The sequence below is a fragment of the Giraffa tippelskirchi genome, chromosome 6 (assembly GCF_054371585.1).
Source record: "Giraffa tippelskirchi isolate mGirTip1 chromosome 6, T2T-mGirTip1v1.2.pri, whole genome shotgun sequence".
Lineage (NCBI taxonomy): Eukaryota > Metazoa > Chordata > Mammalia > Artiodactyla > Giraffidae > Giraffa > Giraffa tippelskirchi.
This window is the reverse complement of record NC_137280.1, coordinates 68,649,907-68,673,942: the sequence shown is the minus strand read 5'-3', so window position 1 is coordinate 68,673,942 and position 24,036 is coordinate 68,649,907. Positions and strand designations below refer to the sequence as shown.

General features: G+C 49.3%; 2 protein-coding genes across 6 annotated transcripts in view; one reads left to right on the top strand and one right to left on the bottom strand.

Annotated features, from left to right (window-relative positions):
* TG (thyroglobulin) overlaps window positions 1-24,036 on the bottom strand; it is a 240,153-nt gene that overhangs the window by 57,676 nt on the left and 158,441 nt on the right. The gene's annotated exons all lie outside the window — the stretch shown is intronic.
* The window catches only part of SLA (Src like adaptor), a 36,881-nt gene continuing 19,555 nt past the window's right edge, over window positions 6,711-24,036 (top strand). For 3 of the 5 annotated variants that reach the window (XM_081503615.1, XM_081503614.1, XM_081503613.1), the window contains exons 1-2: window positions 6,711-6,882; window positions 18,314-18,459. In XM_081503615.1, coding sequence (XP_081359741.1) covers window positions 18,399-18,459 — 61 coding nt within the window. In that variant the 5' untranslated portion in view covers window positions 6,711-6,882; window positions 18,314-18,398. Of the gene's footprint in view, window positions 6,883-8,019; window positions 8,109-18,313; window positions 18,460-24,036 lie in introns of all 5 variants that reach the window. The other 2 variants (XM_081503611.1, XM_081503610.1) reach the window with 1 other exon arrangement.

Sequence of the window (24,036 nt, the reverse complement as noted above, 5' to 3'; positions counted from 1 at the left end):
TGAGGCCAGTTTTGAGCTTGTTCTTTAGATGACAACCACGGAATCTTGTTTTGAGTGGAAAGCCTATCTCACAGAAGTATTAAGACATCATAAAATGAGAGAGGAGTTAGCAAGGGGACTTTAATAAAAGCCATCATCATGCTATGAGAGATGGTAACCTCATTTTGTGCTGTTAAAGCATATTTTGAGGTGTTTGGACAAGTTTAATTGTGATTATTGTTTATGAGATGAAAATACTAGGGTAAAGCAATGAAGAGGCCTGACTCTGGTCACACTCGACAGCTAATCGCAGAGGCCTTATCTTTAATGTTCACCCAGCTCTTCCTGTCAACTCTGGGACACAGCCAGCTCTGCTACCAGAAGCTAGTTCTTCACCAGAATAACTCCATGGGCATCTTTGAGTACTTTCTGTATGCAAGATGCTGCATGGAATCTGAAGATGATTAAGGCCTGGAGTAGGAAATGGCAAACCCACTCCAGTATTCTTGCCTGGAGAATCTCATGGACAGAGGAGCCTGTCAGGCTGAAGTCCATGGGGGTCATAAAGAATCCGACATGACTGAACATGCACCCTTGAGGGCCTGAAGAAAGTTTGTAATCTACAGGGAGGGGAATTTCTTTGTCTTTCTTTTGTTTTAAATTCTCACTCTCCCATCCCACCCTTCAATTCTCCCTCCATTCTGCCCTTTCTTCCTCCTTGCAAATATTTGATGGTTACCCTGGCCATGCAAGGTGCTAATGCTAGGTGTCAATCATCGACAAAACAGGTAGCCTCCTGGCCTTCATGGAACTTAACAGTTTTTGGAAGACAGACCAACATAGAGGTGGGAAACGGGAGGTATTAGAGAAACTCTTGAAGAACTTCCCTTCAAAGGGCCTGATGCCACCTGATGCCACCATGTACCAAATCTTGTTTCTCTTGGGAAGACTGCCTCTTGCCTTTGTCCTAAGTGAAATTCACAAGGATCTCTGTGCCTTTCCCAGATCAACTATACATTTGCACCAAGGGAATATAACCTGCGATGTCTCAAAACTCCTTATTAAGAATCCCCTTTGTTTAGAAATGATACTTGTCTCTCTCTTTATATTTCTATTAGAGTCTTGGTCTCCCAAGGTGCACGAGACAATCCATTGGTGCACAGGAAGAAAATCCCAGAATATTTACCTATAAATATCATTTAGGTAGTCTTATTCTTTTAAAATATGTTTATATTTATAATGTATATTTTAGTACAGGCATCTGTGAATATAATTAATGACTGTATATATAAAAGATGGCTAAATATGCACATACAGGGAATGCTTACTCAAACTCACTCAGCTTTGTTTTACTGTCATGATCAACCAGTTTGGAGACGAGAACACGTGCACTCGAGAACAGGAAGAGGCCCTTTTCTCAGTGAACTGAAGGAACAGAGTCAAACTAGGATGCCCTCACGCGCCATAGCATTTGCTCCGCTGGTGGGAATAAAAGCGAACAGCAAACTTCTTGCCTCTAGGACAGTCACAGGGCGTTCTGGCAAAAGACTCCGCTGCAGACAGATGGCACCACTTTTGTCATCCCTCCTCTCCACTAGGGCCACAGGGTGGGAGCCAGTCTGGGGAACAGACTGTTTAGACAGCAGAGGAACCTCACCTTAGGACAGAGGACAAGAGCAGGCAGGGGAGAGGGCTTGACCCCCACCACTGCAGAGGGTAAAGGGAACATGAGTCCTTGTGCCAGGCTCTGAGTCTCTAAGAGGAAAGGATCAAGCCTTGGCTGGTCCGGACTGGAGATTCACTCCTGATTCTGGCAGATCCTAGAATGAGGGGAACAGTAGGAGTAAATTCAGGGGCACAGCCAGCAGAGCCTGCCAGGCAGTAGGAGAAAGTGGAAGGTCACTGAGATGGCAGGTTGGAGCAGTGAGGACCAGGGAGGAATCCACACAAAGGTCACGCACAGTAGCGGGAGCAGGGGTGGAAGGCTGGGGCAGAGCTGGGCTGAGACTGAACTGACCCGAGGGGGTCAGCTCATCAGCTTGTTCCAGGAGCACTCAGAGGGAAGAGGGGATCACAGGCACGGGAGGACCCGCACATGGCTGATACTGATGTCACTTCCAACTCCAGACAAGACGCAACTTATCATCCCACAAAAGAGAAAAAACAAGAAGGCGCCAGTGGAATGTCCCGGCCAGCACTGCCAAATGTGTAGCCTTAGTGGACTCCACTCATGTTCAAGGTTGAGCTGAACATTACCCGTGTGCATCAAGCCTCGGGGCCACTGCAACATTTTGAACAATTTCCTTCGGTTTCCCTCAGCACAGAACCCCCACTGTGCCGCCCTGGCATCGTGGTTCATTCCTGGTCCCTGTTCACTGACCTCTTGGATGGCAGGACACGAGTTCCAATCACGCTGGTGCCCCCTGAGCTTAGCCTCACGGTTGGCATGAAGCTAATAGTTACTCAATACAATATTCACTTAAATAAAGAAATACCTGTTAGATCTAGAAAAGAAAAGAGTTTGCATCTTAGTGCATCTACAGGAAGTTAGTAGGGAAAGCAAAATTGCAACATTGTGAAGACTGAAATTGGGGCCCCTCTCAGAGAACTTCCCAAGCTTTGGGAACCCACTGTCCCCAAGGGGGATGCAAAGGGGATGAGTTGAGCAACCACAGAAGAGAACAGCTCGGGTGAATCAACACATTTGTGCATCTCCTCAGAGTGGAGAAGCCCAGTGCAAACAAGAGCTTCTGCTTTTTTTATTTTTCCTCCCGAAAACACTGTCAGCTCCAAGAGGCCCCCCCGCCATCCAGTGAAACACAAAGATTCTGAGGATACACATTCAGGTGCCACTCTAGCTGGACAATTTAGCTCATCCACATGGACCATTTACCAAGCTCCGGAGATGGTTCCAGAAACATGAACAGCTCCCAACTCCCAGCAAACAATAAAGTCTGATATCTCCCAGATGATTTTCAAGGTTAACTCATCGTCCTCCCTGAAGGCGAAGAGTCAATATTCACAGGCCAGGCACTTTTGTTCAGAAATCAGACCCATCACCTTCATTTACTTGTTCATCAGATGCATGGGTGTGGCTCATCTGTTTGGGCGGCAGGCTCGATGCTGGGCTCGTGGTCTGTGTTAGACCTGCCCCTGCTCTCCCCAGCTTACGCTCCACTTTGAAAGGAAAGCGGGGGAGGCATGTTCCATGGTTCCCGCATCCCCCACTCCGCCTCCCCCATACACCTTGCACTATGCTAGGTAATCTATGCATATCCTACCATGGACCTCATGCTGGAGAAGTGGGCTTGGTTCCTGATTGGTTTAGGATAACTGCAGACCCCCAGGTGGGGAGGTAACACCTGGCTCTCGATGACACTAAGTGTGTAAAGCTAGCATTTACAAAGGAGAACATTTCGTTTCAATAATATGATGACTGCACAGAAGTAGGAGGAAATTAGTCAAGCAAATCTCAACATACAGGGTCATCTTGCTAATTTGCCTGTGGACATTAGCCTGGGTCCTAATAGCTCATACACAGCATATTAAAAAGCAGAGACATCACTTTGCAGACAAAGTGTCAAAAGCTAGTGTCAAAAAGCTGTCCAGTCAAAGTTATGGTTTTTCTAGGAGTCATGTATGGATGTGAGAGTTGGACCATAAAGAAGGCTGAGCGCCAAAGAACTGATGCTTTCAAACTGTGGTGTTGGAGAAGACCTTTGGGAGTCCCTTGGATAGCAAGGAGATCAAACCAGTCAATCCTAAAGGAAATCAACCTTAAATGTTCACTGGAAGGACTGATGCTGAAGCTAAAGCTCCAATATTTGGCCACCTGATGAGAAGAGCCAACTCATTGGAAAAGATCCTGATGCTGGGAAAGACTGAAGGCAGGAGGAGAAGGGGGAGACAGAAGATGAGATGGTTGGATGGCATCACTGACTCAATGGACATGAGTTTGAGTAAACTCCGAGAGATAGCAGAGGACAGGGAAGCCTGGCATGCTGCAGTCCATGGGGTCACAAAGAGTCGAACACGGCTGAGCTATTGAACGATGATAAAACAGTTCATTAACTTGAAAAGCTCTCTGGAAATCAGGTGCTTTTACACTGATGGATCTGAGTGTCTCCATGGACTCTTGTAGTGCGGCTGCCAGACACGTGGTCACTCAGCCAGGGCTGATCCCGTTCTTAACTTAAGGACCTTGGGTCCCCTGCCAAGGGTGGGCTCTGACCTCCACACCATCCCTCAGCCTGAGCCACAGCCCAGGATTCTTTGAGGTGTAGTTGACAGCTTCAGGTACATTTTCTCAAACAGACCCCATTTCCATGCAGTCATAGCAGGGGTGAAAGGAAGGTCATGAAACAGCAAGACCAGGGCAAGTGGGCAGCAGCTCCAGGTCACCCAGTGGAAATGGGCAGAGAGGATCCTGCCACCCAGGCTCCCATGGCTCCTGGTTCTGGGCTTCTCCTTCTGCAGCAGCCTTTCCTGGGCACCAACCACTCCCTATGGTGGAGACCCATTTATGGTCCCTGCCTGCCTGTTGTCGGCCTCCGCCATCAGACCACCAGGAGCTCCCTTAAGCCCACGGTGCTTTTCCTCCCCGTTCCCCAAAGTCTGCATGAGCCTCTAACCCTCTAGCTTGTCCCCCAGCTGGTCCTTTTCCTCTCAGAGCCTCAGCCCATGGCACAGAGAGCCCCTCCCTCTCCCACCTCCCGACCCTCTCTATCACACTGGTCATTTTCCTTTCCTTACAGAGTCACCAGAGCTGATAGCTGTGTAGTAGGGCAAGGTTTTCATGCACAGCTGAACTCCAAATGTCATTGAATAAATAATTGAGCGAGGGAATGACTTCAGAGTCTAACTCATAAGAGATGCTCAGTAAATATTTTTTGACAAGTTGCCTGAAGCTTCATACCTCTCAACTATCTATCTAAACCTCTGTTATTCCTCTGGGTGAGTTCAGGGGGAAAAGTCCACTTCTGATTCTGCCTGTCTGCTCGCTCCTTCCCCTCGAGGCCAAGCACCCAGTCAGTCTTTGCAACATTTCCTCTGGCCCTTCCCAGGGTGCCCCGCGCAGCACAGGGGCTCTCACAAGTCGTCTAAGGAAGCATCTCTCTAGTACAGAGCCCCTGCTAAATTTAGAAGCAGCCCTGGTGTTTTGAATTCATCTTCGATCACAACAGTGAGAGAGGTTTCTAAATGACTGTCCCTGCTGGCCGTGTCATTCCCACCAGATCGGGGCTGTGCCATCAGCCCCAGACACTGACCTGACTCTGCCTGGGAACCAGTTGGGTGATGCTGGGCAGATCATGGATGGTCTGTCTTCTCTGTGAAGTGGGAGGTGGACCAGGGCTCTCAGAGGGCCATGCAGCAGATCACCTGGCATTCTGAGCTCACCCAGGCAACTCCACGACACGTTGTCTGGAGCCGGCATTTCGGCGTCTTCCATCTCTACCACCAACAAGCCCTTGGGCCCCAAGTGCTGGGCTTTCCTGATTGAGACCAGCAAGCTGAGTCATGTCCGACTCTTTGCAACCCCTTGGACGGTAGGCTGTTCTGTCCCTGGGATTCTCCAAGCAAGAATACTGGAGTGGGTTGCCATTTCCTTCTCCAGGGCATCTTGCCAACCCAGGGGTCGAACAAGCATCTCTTGCATCTCCTGCATTGGCAGGCAGATTCTTTACCACTGCACCACCTGGGAAGCATGCTATGAACAGGGAGATATACACCATTACTTAAAAAAATTTAGACCCATCACAAAGTTGAAATAGTACAATGCACATATTCCCTTCACCTAAACTGACCAAGCATGAACATTTTGCCACATTTGCTTTCTGTCTTTCTCATTCTCTTTCTCTTTGTGTGTGTGTGTGTTTTCTTTTTTTTTTTTTTTAATGAACCATTTGAACATTAAAGACAGCATGCCTCTTGACCTCTAAATACATTAGTATGTAGTTCCTAAAAATTAGCACATTCTTCACATAACTCTATGTCATTATCATACCCAAGAAAATGAGCACTGACACAAATGGTCTAATATGCAGTCTGCATTTGAATACCCCCACCTCCATCCCAGGAATGTTCTTTCTAGTCCTTCTCCCTTGATCCAGGAGCCAGTCAGGCATCACACATTCAATTGCCATGTTTTCTTAGTCAACTTTCATCAGGAACCTAGGACAGCTGACTATTTTTCATAACCTTTCTAGTTTTATAACTTTTCATAACCTTTCTAGTTTCTTCTGGTTGTAGCACCAGCCAGCCAAGGGGTGGTATGCCTCTCCAGGGAAGGCTGGTGGGCTGCTCCTTTCTGTAAAGGGTCTTTGAGGCCCATTATTTCAACCCTCTGCCAATTAAAAACTTGTCTACAGTGGAGCCAAGACCAGAAGCTTTGCTCAGGGCCCACTGGGCAGTGACATCAAGAAACTGAAAAGAGAGAAGCAGCTGAGGCTTCTGAGCCTCGGCCCCCTTGGACCCAGTGAGCTTTAGACCATGAGAGCATCCTCTCAACCTCCTCTGCCTTTTAATTAGAGACAAAATGTCCCCGTGTCTGAAGGTGGAGCGTGGCCCGGACACTTAGAATCAAGCTGCCCATATTCCCAAGTGCTTTGCAAAAAAAAAAAAAAAGAACAGTGTTGCTATCTGCCCTGTCCTTACAAAGAGAAGTCTGCTTGGCGCGGTTGCTGAAAACAGGAACCTGTCTCCTGCAAGCCCGCTCCTTCCTCGTTTCTAGCAGAGGAAGTGGCAGCCGGTTTAGCAACTGCACTTCTCGATAGCATGGGCTCCTCTGCACCGGCGGGAGGCTCACTTTGCCACGGAAGTAGCAGCTGATGGAGCAGTGGTGACAGTGCTCCTGATGGTCCCTCCTCTGCGACTCCCAGGGGAGACCGTGCCCATCTGTTGAAGGTATCTGGGGGGACATGGCAGGGGCTTTGGAGGGGAGGTGTCGGGACCCCTGAGACACACAGCTGGCAGTGGGTGGGCTTTCTAGAGACAGACATGCTCTGGGAAAACAGGCAGAAGCAGGTCTAAGTGAGGCTTGGTGGCTGGTGAGTCGTGGCTGCTCACTGATGAGGAACTCTATGCCAGGAAGGGCTGGGAGAGCTCAGACTGGGCACGCTCATGCCAGATCTTCCAGCCACAGAACATTCTAGCACAGAGCAGGCTTCTCACTGTGGACACTCCAGCTTGCTATTAGACTTTCTAGAAGTATATCCTCAGGTGAGACATTTAAATCTCTCCAGACCTTCATTCTCTCCTCTGGGAAGTGGGAATAATGGTACACAACTCACACAGGTATTGGGCAGATTCAATGAGCTCACATATGCAAAGTGCCCAGGCCAGTTTCAGACACATTGCAGGGGCTCAGTAAAATGCTATCAGCATGGAGTCATAACATCTAAATGTACCTGGAGCCCAGGCAGGTGGACATCACAGTAGTGCTTCTAGGTATCTGGGGGTGTGGATCTTCTTGTGAAGATGCCAACAATGACTGATGGTAATAAACAACAAGAATCCAAGTAGGTGAGATTTGTACGGTGCATATGATTAAATCAAAGGCAAACATGGGAGGCATATAAAAATCTGGAAATAAAATGCAAGCATTAAGAGAGATTTTGGAGAACTAGAATTTTCTAAGGAACATGGCACACTCCACATCCTGCTAGGTTCTTCCAAGTCCAGACAGCCTGGTGTGTCAGGGAAATGACCTGGGTTTTGGCCTCAGAATGTCCTGAATCGGGGTTGTGCACGCAGTGTGAAGGGATGGAGTCTGCCAAGCTGAGGGGCAGGGGAGGTGTGTTGCATGAAAAGTTATTTTCCTGCAATCTTTCTAACAATCTTGTTAATATTACCATGATTATTTGCTTTCAACAAATGAGAAAATGAGGCTCAGAGAGGTTAAGTAATTCATCCACGTCACACAGCTGGTGAGAGGCTCTGAGGGCTCCAAGGACTGAGACGGGGGAGGAAGAGCCCCACCTAAGTGAGCCGAAGTGTGGGGAGGACAAAAGTTTGTATTTAAAGCAGTGCTTGTTGTTTTAGGAGATATACGCTCCATCGACTGCAGAGTGTCTTTTTGTAGTTTGCTGTGAGATGCTGTACTGGGCTGTGATTCTTTCAAAAATAGGGAGGTAAGCTCAAGTCAAATTTCTGGCAAAATTTGGTGCAAACTATAGTCTCCAGTTGGGACAATGTTATTCAAGAGTGCTTAAGGAACTTTCCTAGTGTTCTGGTAGCTGAGACTCTGATACAGGGGGCCTGGGTTTGATCCCTGGTCAGGGAACTAGATCCTACACACCGCAACTAAGACCCAGTGCAGCCATATAAGTAAATAAATATTCAAAAAAAGAATGCTTAATACGCTCTGAAATATATAATAGTTAGAAAAAAAAAATCTATGGAATAGCCTGAAAGCTACTTAGACTCTCGTGTCTTAAAACAGATCCAGAATCAGGGAAGTAAGACCAGAAAAACCTGTTGTTTTAATCATCTCCACCTGGGCCAATCTTCTGGGTTGGTCGCCAGTGAACTCACTGTGTGACTTTGGGCAAGTCGCTTTGCCTATCTGAGTGTTTGCTTTTTCCTCTGTTATAACAAAAAGAAGACCAGCTTCCTTATGTGTTTGTAAGAAGTTTAAATTATATACAATATGTAATGGATGCTAAATACTAAATAGCAGCTACCATCATTTCTAACCCAAACAATTAAAGCATCCCAAGTTGCTTGTGTGTCCATCGGCAGTAAACAGTAGTGGGCAGTGTTCAATACAACGGGTCAAACAGCACAGCCGACGACCTGGTGATTCCTTTCTCTATTTTTCTGAATGCTTATTTCTACCTGTTCCTCCATCTCATTTGAGTGAAACATCTATAGGTAGGTTTGTATTGCACTGAAATCATTGTCCTAATACAGAAAGAAAAAAAAAAATTTCCCCACTCTGTTTCGAGAGCTTGCAATGTATTTCCAAGGGGAGTGGGTCTTCCTTAAAGACTTAGAAATTATTCATCTCGGTAAACCCCAGTCAGCTTCCTGCATTAATAGATGCTGCCAGGTTTTAATTTTTCATCTGACATTCAGCAAGAATTTATTCCCCCAGCTCTGAGAGAAGCTGGAGCTTAAAATTCTCATTAAAATTTTCCAGCATGTCAAGCTAGAGCCTTTGGTTCTTGTCAGCAACCCAAGGGCCCTGTTAGTACATTTATCCATCCGTCTGTCCACCCACTCATCCATCCATCCATCCTTCCCTTAATGAATAACGCATTGAGGCCGTACCCTCTGACTGATTTCCTCTCCCCCCACCACCTCCCCAAGAGTTCCAAAGGAAATAGGTACACTGGGTCCCGACCACTTCCTCCCATCTGAGAACCACCACGGGGGTGTGGGGGGGCAGTTCACTTCGTTACGGTAACTGGAGCTACAGACAGAAACCATGGGGCCTCCAAGCAGCTCACTTTTGTTGCCAAACAGCCTTGCAAAGTCATACTTCCCTCCTTGGCACCTTCCAGGCAACTGGGACCACGGCTGGGGGACTTGGGGTGGGGGTGGGGGGTAGGTGGGGAGACTCCAGGAGCTTCAGACCAAAGTGGGAATTGTCCCCCTCCCGATGGTCCTTGGGGGAAAGGCCCACCCCGAGAGCGTAGGGCTGCCCCTGAGAGCACAGCCCCGCCTGCCTGCACTGTGCTGGATGCTCTGTCGGTGATATTTTTAGCCACTTGACTGAATGCAGTGAGCGCTTACTACGTGCCAGGCACCTGCTAGGTAATGATTTCTCACTGAGCAATAGAATAAAGAAAGGATCATGTGCTCAGGGAGTTAATAACCTAGGGCTGTTGAAGACAAGAATCCACAACGAGGAATTGTGGTGTGAGCTGTGAAGGGGCCAGAACCCTGGACAGAGGGCAGAGGCGAACCCGGTGTCAGTGAAGTCTTTACCTTTAATTCTCACATTAACACTTGGAGGCAGCCACGCTCCTTCTCCAAGTACAAATGTGCCATCTCCCCCTACTCTTCTGGACCCCCACACCCTCAAAGTCACGTGGACAATCAGCTTAAAAATTACATCCTCTGAATGGAACTTGGAAGAGCCCAGCAGGTCAGGAACCGACTTCCCAATACGCTACTTTAGCAATATACCGATTGGTCTATCTACTGAACAGCTATGATGCAACTGACCTCCTAGCACACAAGAGCAGATCTTGTCATGAAAAGGGGTCGATTTAGCTTTATGCAACCATCTGTCCACTTCCTTAAGACTCAGAGCAGAGGACTTAAAAGCCGGGCTCCGGAGCCAGACGCCTGGGTTCAAGCCCTGCCTCCTCTCTTACCAGCCCGCTGATAAAGCCAGACAAGTTATGCAAACACTCTGGCTTTGGTTTCCTCAGTCCTACAAGAGGCCTAATGGCCGTGGTGTGTCTCTCCCAGGCACAAGATCTCCTCCGTTTTCATCTCTTCCTTTGCTTTCCCTTTGAAACGTCTAGTGTGTTTCAGGTGTGAGTGAACACAGACCTCTGTCTTCACGGCACTTACAGTCACTCATCAAACCACCACACAAGTGAGTGTTAGAATCACAATCCACTTTGCGGGCAAGGCAGGTGACCCTGAGCAGGTATGGATGAAACCCTGAGCTGAGAAAGGGTAGCTTGGGGGGTCCCCACCCCAGGCATCTGCAAGTGATTCATGTGCGGGTCAGCACATGCAAAGGCCGTTAAGAGACAAAAGAACAATTTCCGTCTCCCTTGATAAGCTCACGAGCCTCGCTGGTGGTTCATGTATTTGTACAAAGAGCAAACCCAAGTCTTGCCGGGAAAAGTGATGCAATACAGGAACCCCTAACTTCACCATGCCCGGGGCCCAGGCGTCCAGATGTCCTCTCGCCTCTCCATCTGCGTCACCATCGACCTCCACCTCCTAACAAGACCTGCATTTCCCGGGCATCTACGTTTGAAATGAAAAGCCCATTTCATCTTCACTGCTTTCCCATTCTGTGCAATTGCGTATCTCTGTGATCTAACATCAAAATAATTGGCTTTCTGACTGTTGTCTCATTGCCAAGGTCTGTGATTGTCAGCTCGTAGGTTATGTGGGTATCTAGGACCTGGCCTGACTTCATTTGTAACGTGGTTTTTGTCAGGAAGTGATCAGTGTTCAACAGACTCACAGACTGGGAGGTACCATATCCCACCAGCCCTGTGTATTGCAGGGCGGAGAGGGGGGGTGGTCACTCTGAGTATGAAAAGCTGATTTAGAAAAAAAAAAGCAATGGGGAAATTTTTAATTTTTATATCAGTGAGATGTTAAAGACATGCCAGGAATAGCTGTACTGTTCACCTCTCCATACTGGACACCACTTTTTACAGATCCTTCTAGGCCTGGGGTCAAGGTGCTCACTTGTAGCACATTTATCGTTGGCAGAGAAATGAGCAACAGAGTACTCACTCCCGCACACACCCGGCAATGTGCTAATCTTGTAACACATACTCTCTAATCCTTACTTGCGAAAATTCAGCAAGGAAGCTATGGCTAAGCTCAGCTTTAAAACAAAAATGAACAAAAAGCAGTGGAAAGAAGTTTAGCGACTTCCTAAGAGGCGAAACTGAAATATGCCCCAGCACCAAAAGGTCCCAAATCTGGATTCTTCCTCTGACATCCTAAAATGACCGTAAAATGTTTTCTAGGATGTGTCTATCCCAGTCTCAGGGTAAAGCCGAGACTCCCTGTTATCCTGAGGGTATACGGGATCCTCTTCTGGACACCCAAGGGTGAAAGGAATAGAGGCTCGTGGACACGTGGGTCAGTGCTGATAAATGGTCAGTGGCTCTTTGTGGTAGGAAGAGTGCTGGATGGTTGGGGGAGGGGGGCGGGTCACAGCACTTATCCAAAATTACTGAGCGGCCTTGAGCACATGGCTTGCCCTCTCTGAGCTTTTTCTTTGTAACTGAGGACACTGAACTGCTCATCTCCAGTCAGTGCTTTATGATATCCTAGGGTCAGAGAGTCTTCTCTGGAGAAGTAAAGGGGAAGGGAGTGCTGAGCCCCCGGCCCCCAATAAGCTTGCTTGTATCTATTTCACATGTTGAGCTTTCTGGGGAAACTTTGTTAGCACAGGTTTCAACCAGTCGGCTGGACCGCAGGCTCCTTCTCTGCAGAGGGGCAGGGAGGATGGGCCTGTGGCTGCACCTGCCCAACGAGGAGAGCTGGGAACCATGTCAGTCACAGGGCTGGCACACCTGCCAAGCGAGGTCAGGATGTGGTGGGGTGCCCCCGGAAACCCTGAGAGATTTTTGGCAGGGGAGCCAACCGATGCTAAGGTCCTGGCCCAGCTCTTAGGGTCCCTGCTGAGGGTGGCAGACCGCAGGCAGCCCTGAGCAAGTCCCAGGGCAGTTGGGTGGGTACCAGGTACCACTCAGGGTGTGGGGTGGGGGGTAGTTGAGACAAAAGGACCATGAGCCATTGTCTGGCCCAACCCTTTCTCCATCATACTTGAGAACCTGAGGCCTAAAGGAGGGGAAGGACTGCCCAAGCTTGCCCAGTGACCTAGCTGGCCACCCAGTACCCCCGGGGATCCAGCAGGTAAATCTGTAGCGATCCCATCTTACCACATTTATCTCTGCTTCAGATATGACCTTAATTTAGTCCTCAAAACAACCCCTCAGGGCATGGGTTAGTATCTCAAATTTCTGCATTTGGAAAGGGAGGCTCAGAGAAGCGCAACAACTTGCTAAAGGACACACAGCCAGGAGGTCGGGGAGCTGGAATCTGAACTTCTGCTTGTCTGCGCTGGAAACCCTCTATTCAAGGCACCCTCCTTCTTCCCTAGTTTTACTTCTGATTATAAAAGCAGTTAAGGCACGTGGGAGAAAAACTGGGAGATTTTAGAGAGGTGTAGAGAAGAAATCAAGAAATTCACCTATAAAATCAATCCTCAGAGAGCCCTTGAAAACACTTTGGCAATAATTTCCTTTAATAGTTTTTCACATATATGCAGATGCATGTTAAAGTTTTGGGCTTCCCTATTGCTCAGACAGTAAAGAATCTGCCTGCAATGCAGGAGATCCAAGTTTGACCCCTGGGTCGGGAAGATCCCTGGAGAAGGGAATGGCCACCCACTTCAATATTCTTGTCTGGAGAATTTCACGGACAGAGGAACCTGGCAGGGGTCACAAAGAGCTGAATATGACTGGGCGACTAAGCACGCACGTTGCAGTTTCATAAAATTGACATAGTATGAGTATGGCTAGTTTTCTGTTTGTTTGCTTTGCTTTGTGCTTTTTTTCTCCCCATAGCATTAATAGTTCTTCAAAACAATGCTTTGAAAGGCTGGAAAACTTTCCACACTATTCACTCCTGCCCTTCTGACCACACCAGGCCGCCTAATAGTGGCCATGACAGCTGAACCTGAGCAGACCTTAACTGGCACTTCTCTCCTGTCCCTCCTCCTCCCCCAGTTAAAACCCCAGGCCTGGGCTTCCGATCACTGCAACTTGACATCCGAGAGACCCCTGGGAACCTCCGTATCCCCTGGACTAAAGGTCGACCCCAACATTTATGGCCCTCAAAGCTTCCTTTAGTGGCCTTTCAAAATCACTTTCGGTTGTGTTCTTGGACTAGACCTGAGGGCAGGAAAGCAGGACAGCATTTCGTGGTGGTTTTGAGAATGGGTTTGGGAGTCAGGCAGACCTGGTGTAAAGCCTGGCTTGCCTTCTTACTACTCATATAACCTTGAACACATTACTTAGTTCATGTCACCTAAGAGCAGGGCTGTTGTGAGAACCTGGGTGGGAGGAGTGTGATGTCTGTAAAACGCTGGGTGCCCGGCAGAGGAAAGGCTGACCACCCAGGGGCGGAAGTGGCAATTCTGTGGTGCCTGCTGCTGTTGGGGTTCGGAGGTGACGGGTGACGAGGGACCCCACCGGTGCCACCATGCCTTCACACCTTAGAAGCAGGTCACATGTACGGACTTGCCGCGGTCACACTTTGTGGGAGAAATATCTGATTCCAAAGGGAGGGCTGCACCCCCAAGTGAGTTCTCACCTCCCAACTGTCGCCACGCTTACCCGACTGTTCTAGACCTGCCTTCCCCGGGTTGGGGCTCCTCTAGCTGCCGCCCCATTGTCACATTATGAAGGGGTTAGAAGCACAAAGTGGATGAGATGCACAGAACTGTCCTGGGATGCTGCCCCGTGAGTGGCAGGCGCTGTGTCCACCCAGTAATGCAGAGCCCATGACAGAAACATCCCTGATCTGGTCAGACAGAAACCAGCCTGAGAAGGCAGGGCCCACACGACTTGACCCCTGCATGCCAGGGGTTCGCTCAAAGGGCTGTCAGTCATTTGCTGACCAGAGTCCTCTGGGGACCCGGCTTCCTGCTGGTGGAGTCGGCAGCATGGCCCTGGGGAAAGGGCAAGGGCTCTGCAGCCAGGGCCAGTAGGCAGGCCCCGCATCCCTGCTTTGCAGGGCTCCAGCCCTGGGCGTGTGGGCAAGGGAGCCAACCAGCTGACCTCCACACCGAGAAGGTGAACACAGAAATTCTGCCTCCCGGGATGCCAGGAAGGTGAAAGGTGGTGGCATCAGCTCATTGCCCACACAAACCACCATGCCCGTGTCCTGAGAGGTGTAAAGACAAGGCTTGTATTCTGTGTAATGGGACTGCATAAGGAAGTGGTGATGGGTCTTTTAGTAATCATTTTCAAAAGGTCACTGAAATTGCTGGGATTGAAAGAGGTTCAGCGGCTCTCTCTTTGGAGATCACCTTTTCCATTCATTTCATTTTTAAGAAGAGTAAACTGAGGCCCAAGGTTTTGCAGAACAAAAAGCAACATTGGTCCAAAGATGGGGGAAGAAGAAGAGGCGAAGGCCGGTTTCCATCCTCTGACATCACAAAGAAAAGAGATGCAGAAACCAAGACTATTCGGAGCCAATGTTAATCAACTCATTTCTCTCTGGCCCTCTCCTTATTGTTTCCAGAAGCAATTATGCCTTTCATACCCTCGCTCCCACCTCCAGCCACTGCATAAAACTGTCACAGATTAAATCAGATCGCTCAGCCGTTTCATTAGGGAAACCCCAGTTCTCAGTCTCTGGGGGCACTTTCACTCTTCTCAAATCAAAGCCTCCTTCAGATGAGTTCACTCCTCCCTGGAGATGATTGGAAATCAGCCAGCAGACCTCTAAGGAGCAGGTGGACTGATGGGTTTTTCTGACTAGCACAGGCGGGATAAGGAGCTTACAGCCCAGCCCAGCCCCTGCTCCTGGCGTGCGCCCACCTGCCAGATAGAAACAGGGAGAAGACCAAGAACCCAGGCTCCTAGCATCCACTCCATCTCATCTCAAGACCTTGGGTATGTTTCTTTCCTTGGATGGACCTCAGTTTTTTAATCTATAAATGTAAGTTTTAAATCTTTTGTTTTCCTGCATTGTAGTTCCTGGGCTTCCCTGGTGGCTCAGATGGTAAAGAATCTGCCTGCAATGCAGGAGGGCTGGGTTTGATCCCTGGGTCAGGAAGATCCCCTGGAGAAGGGGATGGCTACCGACTCCAGTATTTTTACTTGGAGAATTCCATGAACTGGGCAGCCTGGCGGGCTACAGTTCTCAGGGTCACAAAGAGTTGGACACGACTGAGCGACTAACACTTTCACTTTCTTTGTAGTTCCTGAATCCCTTCAAACAGCACACACATCCTTGAGAAGAATGATAAAGTTGTTGGAAAGAGACGAAGTTAGAATTCCTTCTGATAGATAACAAAGTCTCTCTGCGCGACTTTCCTGGAGTTGCTGATGTAGAGATGAGAGTAGGACATGAGGGCTGGAGGTCGTCACTTGGAAGTGGCTGGAGGAGAAGATGGACCAGGAGTGGGGCTAAGACATGCTGCAGGGAAGGGGCCTGGGGGTCTGCAGGAGTGAGAGCTCACCTGCCTACTGGGCGCTCTGGGTGGGGGTGAAAGGCCCAAGCCCTGGGGTCTAGCTGATCCTGTAGACCAAGCATCAGGCTGCAGGGAGAGAGGGGCATTGTTCCCAGAGTCAGCAGCAGCACTGTGGGGACCCTTGGGAGTGAGAGGGGGCAAGGTGGGCACACATTTGAATGATATCTTCACAGGAGAGGCCTGCCGGGCCACTCCCCACGTGTCCTGAGAGCTCCACTAGAAGCCTCGGTGACCACAGATGGGGCGGCTGAGGGACTGGGTTGACTGCGGGCTCCAGGAAGTCACTGGGAGCAGGACAGAGGCTGTAGGGCCTCTCAGGACGTCTGTGCATCCCATGAGGGGCGCCGCCTTCCCAGAGCCAGTCTGCTTACTTCTCCCTTCCCTGGACAAACCTCAGGTGGGGCCCCAGAGGCAGCAGCCTTCCTGTCCACTGGGTGGGACCCCAAGGCTCCCCTTCCTCTGGGCGCTGGTTCAAGGCCCCACACAGCAGACACTAAACTTCAGAGTGAGGCTGCTGGTCCGTCCACTAGCATGGTTTCCCCAGCACTCTCTTTGAGCACGTTTCCAGGAGTGCCTGCACCACACTCGAGACAAAGAAAATTCATCCCTGCTCCCCGCCCCCCCACCCCCACCCCGGGAGCCAGGGAGATGCTGTTGAAACTCGTTGGCCTGCAAGAAGGGCCTGCCAGGACAGACCGCCCCCCTTGGCTGTATTCAGGGAGGGGGGAGGCGAGATGGAGGAAGAAAAAGGACCTTGATCTTGCATCAGAGCACCCTCACCCTTAAACTACCCTCATTGTTTCCAGTCACAAAGGCCAACAGGATCAGAATGCAGGCCTTCTCATTTGAGCACGTGCCCCATCCAGCCACACGCTCTGCGGTGCATTATAAGTTTAGAGTCTGGGCAAATCTTGTGATTATCTTGGGAAGAACTTGATGATACTACAATCTCTCAGTCTGAGTTATAAGTGATAAACTGTTCATGTAACTAGTTAAAATAGATTAACTTTCAAAGGACATGCTTTCTGGTTTTCCTTGTTTCACAATATACCACGTAGATCCCCCTTCCTTGCCTTCCCCCCACCAGTTAGGAAGTGGTGCACACCTCCCTCAGTCTCTGAAAGGCCTTGCTCTGGGAGCGTTGATCTGTCTAGTATCTGAACCTGAAATGCATAGAGGAAGGATGCAAGGGTTGGATTGGCTGACTGTGGGGCCCTTTCAAACTCATAACGCCACGATCTTAAACTGGAGACAAAGAATGGGGTGGAATGCAAGCTTTTAGGTGGGCTGGACACTGGCTGGGGGATTCTGTCTCATCAATTTTCTTGGTCCCCAGGGTCAGGACTAGCTCTGTCTATGGGTGTGGATTTCCTCCGCTTCAAGCAGCCTGAGAGGACACTTCTATGCTGGGATCATTTAAGCCCCTTTGTAAAATACTTGTATGAAGACCCAGAATTAGAGCTTCCCTCACCGTGGACTTTCAGAAAATATACTGTAAATGGCAACAACTAGCAATTTTATGCCTATTAATTTTCTGCTAGGTTGTGTTCTAAGTTTCCCAGGCTTTATCTATTAATGTTGCAGCCACAACCCAATGTTGTTTTATTATTACTCTCTAAAACAGGCAGGGAAAGTCAAGAACTTGCCCAAGGGCATCCAGCTTGCATGTGCAGAGCCAGAATTTGAACATTGTGGAACGATATTCCAGAGACTTAGCATTTGAACAGTATGGAACAATTAAACCAGAGACTTAGCATTCTCTGTTCAAATTCCAACTTCCCCCATTACATGCTGTGTGACCTTGAACAAAATCCTTCCCCTCTCTGAGACTCAGTTTCCTTTCTGCAAAATGGGGTCAAGGATACAAGGATGCTACGATAATCAAAGGCGACAGCAGGTGCCAAAGTGCTGTAGCAACACAGGAAGCAGGCAGACAACAAACAGCCTTGTTAGGGGTTTTCACTTGTCCCCATTGCTTAGAGCACGTTGAGAAACTCCAACAGAAGAGACAAAGTGGAAAGAGAAAGTACCCATTTCTCATCCCCTTCTTGTTGCGGAGCCACAAAACTCCTGCAGAGTAAGAGCTCCGGAGGCCGGGACCCTGGGTGTTGAGGGTCGGGGCTCAGGAGACCCTGAGGTGGGGAGTCTGAGAGGCACTCAACCTCTCACACGAACACTGCCGGCTGCTGGCTGTCAGCCGTGCAAGGAATGGAAACTTTCTCCACCAACAACACTTGCTAGCAACTTCCCTCTCTGTGGTTTTTCTCTGTCATTCCCTTGATAAAAGAAGTAGAGCTGCGCAAATGTAACCAACATTCACGAAGCTAATCTCCACATAAAAACACCCGCCTTTCAAGAAGTGAGTGGCCTGAAAAAATGATGCAGGATGTTCTCTAAACTGGGTCATTCTCCACCCAGAGGGCTCGGCGCGTGGCTGACTCCCCGTGTGGATCCCCTGTGCCGTTGGCTTCGAGTGGCTTCGACAGCCCGGGGAGAGAGGAAAATGGGAAACAGCATGCGATCCACCCCGGCGCCTCCTGAGAGGCCCCTGCCCAGCTCAGAGGGTAAGTCTAGCTTTTTTGGTGAAGATGGGGCTATGGGGGTGCTGACAGCTGTTAAAACAGGGCAATGGGTACATAGGGCTTCCTTATACCATCTCTCTTGCTTTGCCTATGTTAACATGTTCGTGATTAAATACTAACAATGATCAACAATGGTGCCCTGCCAGGATGCTAAGCCACTGGCATTTTACGATGGAATTTCAAAGCAGCTGGTTTGATCCTTTTATTTTATTTATAGGTAGGGAAACTGAGGTCCACAAAGCAAATACAATTTGTATATTAGCTGTTGGTAGAGTCAGATTTCCAACCTGGGCTGGTCTGGTTCTGAAGCCTAGGTTCTTTCTTACCATTTCTTGCCAACCGTGATATAATATTATGATGGGTATATTAATATTATCCTGAGTATATGATATTATCATGGGTATATAATGTTTGCATGGATATATAATGCTACAAAAGCTCTGCTAGAACATTTTCAGTGTAACTTGATGAAGCTAGCCACTAGTCCTAGGAAATCTTCCTGAAAATAAAGGAATCTTTGTGAGCATCTGTAGGACAGCAGGGACCAGGTGTTCTAGAAGGAGGGGATAGTGTGGTGGGTTAATCGAGGATGACAGGAACCAGCTTTCTCCAGAGATGCAAGGCTGAGCCAGACTCTCAAAGCCACAGTTATTCAGGGATGGCCCGAGAGTTGGGAGGGGACACCAGCAAGCAGAGACAGAGGCTGAGAGCAAACCCATGGGGCTCCGGGTTTGGAGGTGCAGGTGGCTGCTAACACCCTCACCTTTATTTCCTATAAGAACAGTGAGGACGTACCTACGGTCCTTTAGGGAGTCAGAAAGGGGATGGTCAGGTTGGGTGATCCATCAGCGTCTCCAGGGTGAGTCTTGGGGGCTTTAGGACACTTGGACCTCCCACCTTCTATCACAGCACCCGGAGTCCGCTTCCCTTCTCCTAAGGGGTGACCCCACCTGGCACCCCCATGTGCCTTGCAGCACTGCACTGGGCCAAGTTCACACGCACAGATGCCCAGTACAATGCCTGCTAAGCACAGCTCCACACGAGAGGGGACAAAGCCAGACAAAGATGTGTCTCCACCTGCCGCTTACTCCGTGACGTCTGTGGCTTCTTGAAAAAGGAGCCATCTTCTCATTTCTTCCAAAATGGAGACACTCCGTATCCACGGTCTCATGACTCCTCAGATGCCCCCTAGGTGACCGCGCAGAGACCCTCCTGTTCCATCCTTGCTCAAGTCAGATGCAGTGCAATTCTAGTGACCCTCCTGTCCAGCTCCGCAATACTAAGGGGGAAGACAGTGAGAATGTTCCCCCAGACAAAGGAAGTGGAGCCGCGTGATTAGCAGACAGGAGTGTGTGCACCCCGGGCAAAGTTCTGAGCTGTGTACAGTTGTGCAGAGTGGCTGCACCTGGGCTCCTCTCCCACCTTCTCCCAACCAGCTCACGTCAGTCTCCTGCTCCGACCGTGGCCACTTCTAGAAAAGTGATTCTGCCAGGCCCAAGGCCCAGGCTGCCTGTGGGAAGCACCACCCAGGAGCCCATCTTGTGAGGTCGCCTCTCCCACGGGGGTGGCGGGGGCGGCATGCTTGAGCAAACTCCATGAAAACACAGGCCTCCAAGGACTCGCCCATTTGCCTTTATTTTTTCAATGCAAATCGTCATGAAATAAGTTTCTCTTTTTCCACTGTGTGGGTGGGAGATGCCTCTAGAGAAGAGGGCCAGGGGTCTCCCCGACCCTCCGCCCCCTGGTTCCGAGAATTCCCCAGGTGGTACCCGGTTTGCGATCCAGGCAACCACATCAAGTGCTGGCGGCCGGTGGCTTTTCCATCCGCCACCCCTGAAAAGTTTCCTTTGTGATCAGTCCTAACTTGATTTCCTCTTTCCTCTGACACCTACTTGAATAAGGGATGAGGTAGTACGGTCAATGCTAAGTGAATTAGTCTCGATTCAAATGATGTAAAGAATGTGGGTTTGCATGGAACAAGCACCTTTCAGCCAACACTCCTGCTTACTCATTTGATTGGTCTCAAGGACCCAGGAGGTCTCCCGGGAGCAGATTCTTTAGGCCAACAGACAGTGCTTCCACTGACTTCAAAAGCTCCACAGCCCCAGGCTCCATATACGGATGAGCAAGAGGTCAACAATGTGGACTTCTAGACAAACAGGTGTTCTGAGCAGGACTGTGAATGCCTGGGAATACAGATTTGCCCATCTGTTTTCTCCTCAACTAAGCTTTCCAGACTATTCCTGATTAGTTCTCAGAGACAAATATCACAAGCCCAGAGAGACAGCAGGGCTTGCTGGAAATAGGGCAGGTCTCAGAGGCAGATGACCTTGTTGGGCTTCTGGTATTGTCCTGTAGGGGCTGCCTGACCACAGGGAAGTCACTCAGCCTCCCACGAGCCAGGCTGTCGATGGAGATCAGATTAATTCTTCCCCAACAGCGATGAGAGCACAAAGCAGCTACCTGATACATGTGGGTGGAAGCACTCCTTTTTTAAACTCCATTTGAGGTTATCTGATGGCACTAGGCTGTGTCTAAATGGCCTTCCCCTCTGCCCCCCACCACCCCGGAAAAAAGTTTTAAAGTGGGGATTCTGTGACTTGTTCCCAAATTATCCCAAAGAGCTCATTTTCTCTGCCAATTCGATGCATGGTTCAGACTCCTGTTTGGAGCCAGACACAGGTGGAACAAAGTTGAGTAAGACCCAGGGAATTCCCAAAGAGCTAGGAAATGGCATATTTCCACCCTAAAAAGATAATTCAGTCACCTTGCTGTGATCTTTTTCCCCTCCCTGTTTCTAGCCTTCTTATTGCCCTGACCTAAAGTGAGATCTCACTGGCAGAGGTGGTAACACAAAGCCAGACACTGCTCAGACCCCTCTCTCTGCAAGGTGGAAAGAATGCTAAACTGTGCATTTACATAGCATCAGGAGTACTGCCCAGGTGGGTGGAAAGAGGGGTGGGTGGGGCTCTGGGGAGGAAGAAGGAGCAGGCAGTCTCAGAGCCAGGGGACTACTTCTCAGTGAGTGGTGCTCAGACCACCTGCCTCGATCCCCTGGGTAACCAACAAAAATGCAGATTCTTGGACTTTCCTTGTGGTCCAGTAGCTAAGACTCCATACTCCCAATGCAGGGGACCCAGGTTCAATCCCTGGTCAGGGAACTAGTTCCCACATGCCCCACCTAAGTGTTCACATGTCACAGCAAAAACCAGACACAGCCAAATAAATAAATAATTTAAAAAACTCACATTTTGGGGCCCCACTCTAGACCTGCTCATCAGAATCCAGGGATGGTGGGAGAGGGCAGCATGCCTCATTTCCTACAAGCCTCCTGGTGCCTCTCAAGCTGCCTAAAGCTTGCAGACCACAGACCTGCTGCTACACCAGCATACAAGGAGCGAGAGAGGAGAAGCCAGCCTGTCTCCCTCGTGTCTCTCTGTCCTTGTTTGTAAAAAGGGGAAATTCGAGTTACTTGGTGCTTATATGCACCAGTCATGAGGCCACACGCTTTAGACACATCAACTCTGGATTCTCACCTCAAGCCGAGGCTGATCCCTGTTAGCATCTCCACTTGGCAGCGGAGGAAACTGAGGGATGAGATGGTTCAGTTACTTGCCTGAGGCCATACGGCTGGGATTTGGGAAGCCAGTGGCCTGAATCTAGAGTTCCCCCATCACCCCGATATTATATGCCTGGAGGGAATGGACTTACTAAAAGGACAAGTGTTCCCTAGGATGAGGGACAGTGTGGTCATCAAATCAAATGACCCAGACACTCAAGTGGCCTTGTGAAAGACAGACAGAAACCCATGTCAGATCTTGACTAGAGGCACATTTCCCATCTGGTCTCACTGACTCCACTGCCGGTACATACGATGGCTTTAGGATGAACATTATTCAACTTTTACACTGAATGTATAATATTTGTACATTTCATGGATATCATGCAAATTATGACCAATCCATCAAACCTGACTTCACTTTGCTTAGTGAAAGTGAAAGTGAAGTTGCTCAATCGTGTCTGACTCTTTGCGACCCTATGGACTGTAGCCTACCAGGCTCCTTCGCCCATGGGATTTTCCAGGCAAGAGTACTGGAGTGGGTTGCCATTTCCTTCTCCAGGGGATCTTCCCAACCCAGGGATAGAACCCGGGTCTCCCACATTGTAGGCAGACGCTTTACCATCTGAGCCACAAGGGAAGTCCTGGGATTAAAGATTTTTTTAAAGTAAATTAACATTTAAAAAAAAAACAAATACTAGGCTCAGAGGGCTAGTGTTCCGGCATACAAGAAGTTCCCTGGTGGCTCATACGGTAAAGAGTCTGCCTGCAATGCAGGAGACTCAGGTTCAGTCTCTGGGTTGGGAAGATCCCCTGGAGGAGGGCATGGCAACCCACTCCAGTACTGTTGCCTGGAGAATCCCCATGGACAGAGGTGCCTGGTGGACTGCAGTCCATGGGGTCCCCAGAGTTGAACACGACTGAAGCGACTCAGCAGGCACGCAGTGTAGGTGGTGCTCAGCTGTGACCAGAAGAGCAGGTGGTCAAGAGCAGAGTCTGTGACTGCTGCTGACAGGTTACCTGGTTCTGAAACTAGGCCCTCAACTTGTTGGTTGTGTTTTTTTGGCAAGACTCTCCACCTCGATGTCCCATCCGAGAGCCTCAGAGTCTGCTCATTCCTACACTTGCCCATCTAATGGATGGAAAAGTCAAGACCTCTCTGGGCGATTGTGTCTCACTTTCCAGCCCGTTATTAAGGATCCACAGGCACAAGTGGCCCATGGTGACCAGGAGAACTCAGCAGCCCTGCTATCAGGCCACTCTGCCCAGCCCTGTCTCATTGTTTAGGTGTGTGTTGGGGCCAGGGGTATTTCCTGTGAAACATAACTGAAAGGAAGATCTGCTTTGACTCCTCCGTAGGCCATGAGTTTGAGCATGACTCAAGGGAATGCAACACAAGAAGCTGAGCTCACTAAGTTGGTTAACTCCTGTCCCACCATTTGCACTGAGCAGCTTTCTGTCAATTCTGAAGCCACAGTTAAATCAGCTTTTGTCCCAATTTGTCATGAGTCAAAGGTCAACTGGGCGGAGCTTGGTAACTAAGTCCCAAAAGGAGCAAAGCAGCTTCGTGACCTCACCATGAGCTTGGCAACCCCCTGCTCTCCCCTGAACATGTTTCTGAGACTCCTCCAGCCTTGCTTTCTTCACCTTTTAAATAAGAAGAAGAAAGTGAAAGTTGTGTTTGACTCCCTGCGATCCCATGGACTATACAGTCCATGGAATTCTCCAGGTCAGAATACTGCAGTGGGTAGCCTTTCCCTTCTCCAGGGGATCTTCCCAACCCAGGGATCAAACCCAGGTCTCCAGCATTGCAGGCGGATTCTTTCCCAGCTGAGTCACCAAGGAAGCCCAAGAATGCTGGAGTGGGTAGCCTATCCCTTCTCCAGTGGATCTTCTCAACCCAGGAATTGAACCAGGGTCTCCTGCATTGCAGGCAGATTCTTTACCAACTGAGCTATCAGAGAAGCCCAAATAAGGATATATGTTCCATATATTTATCG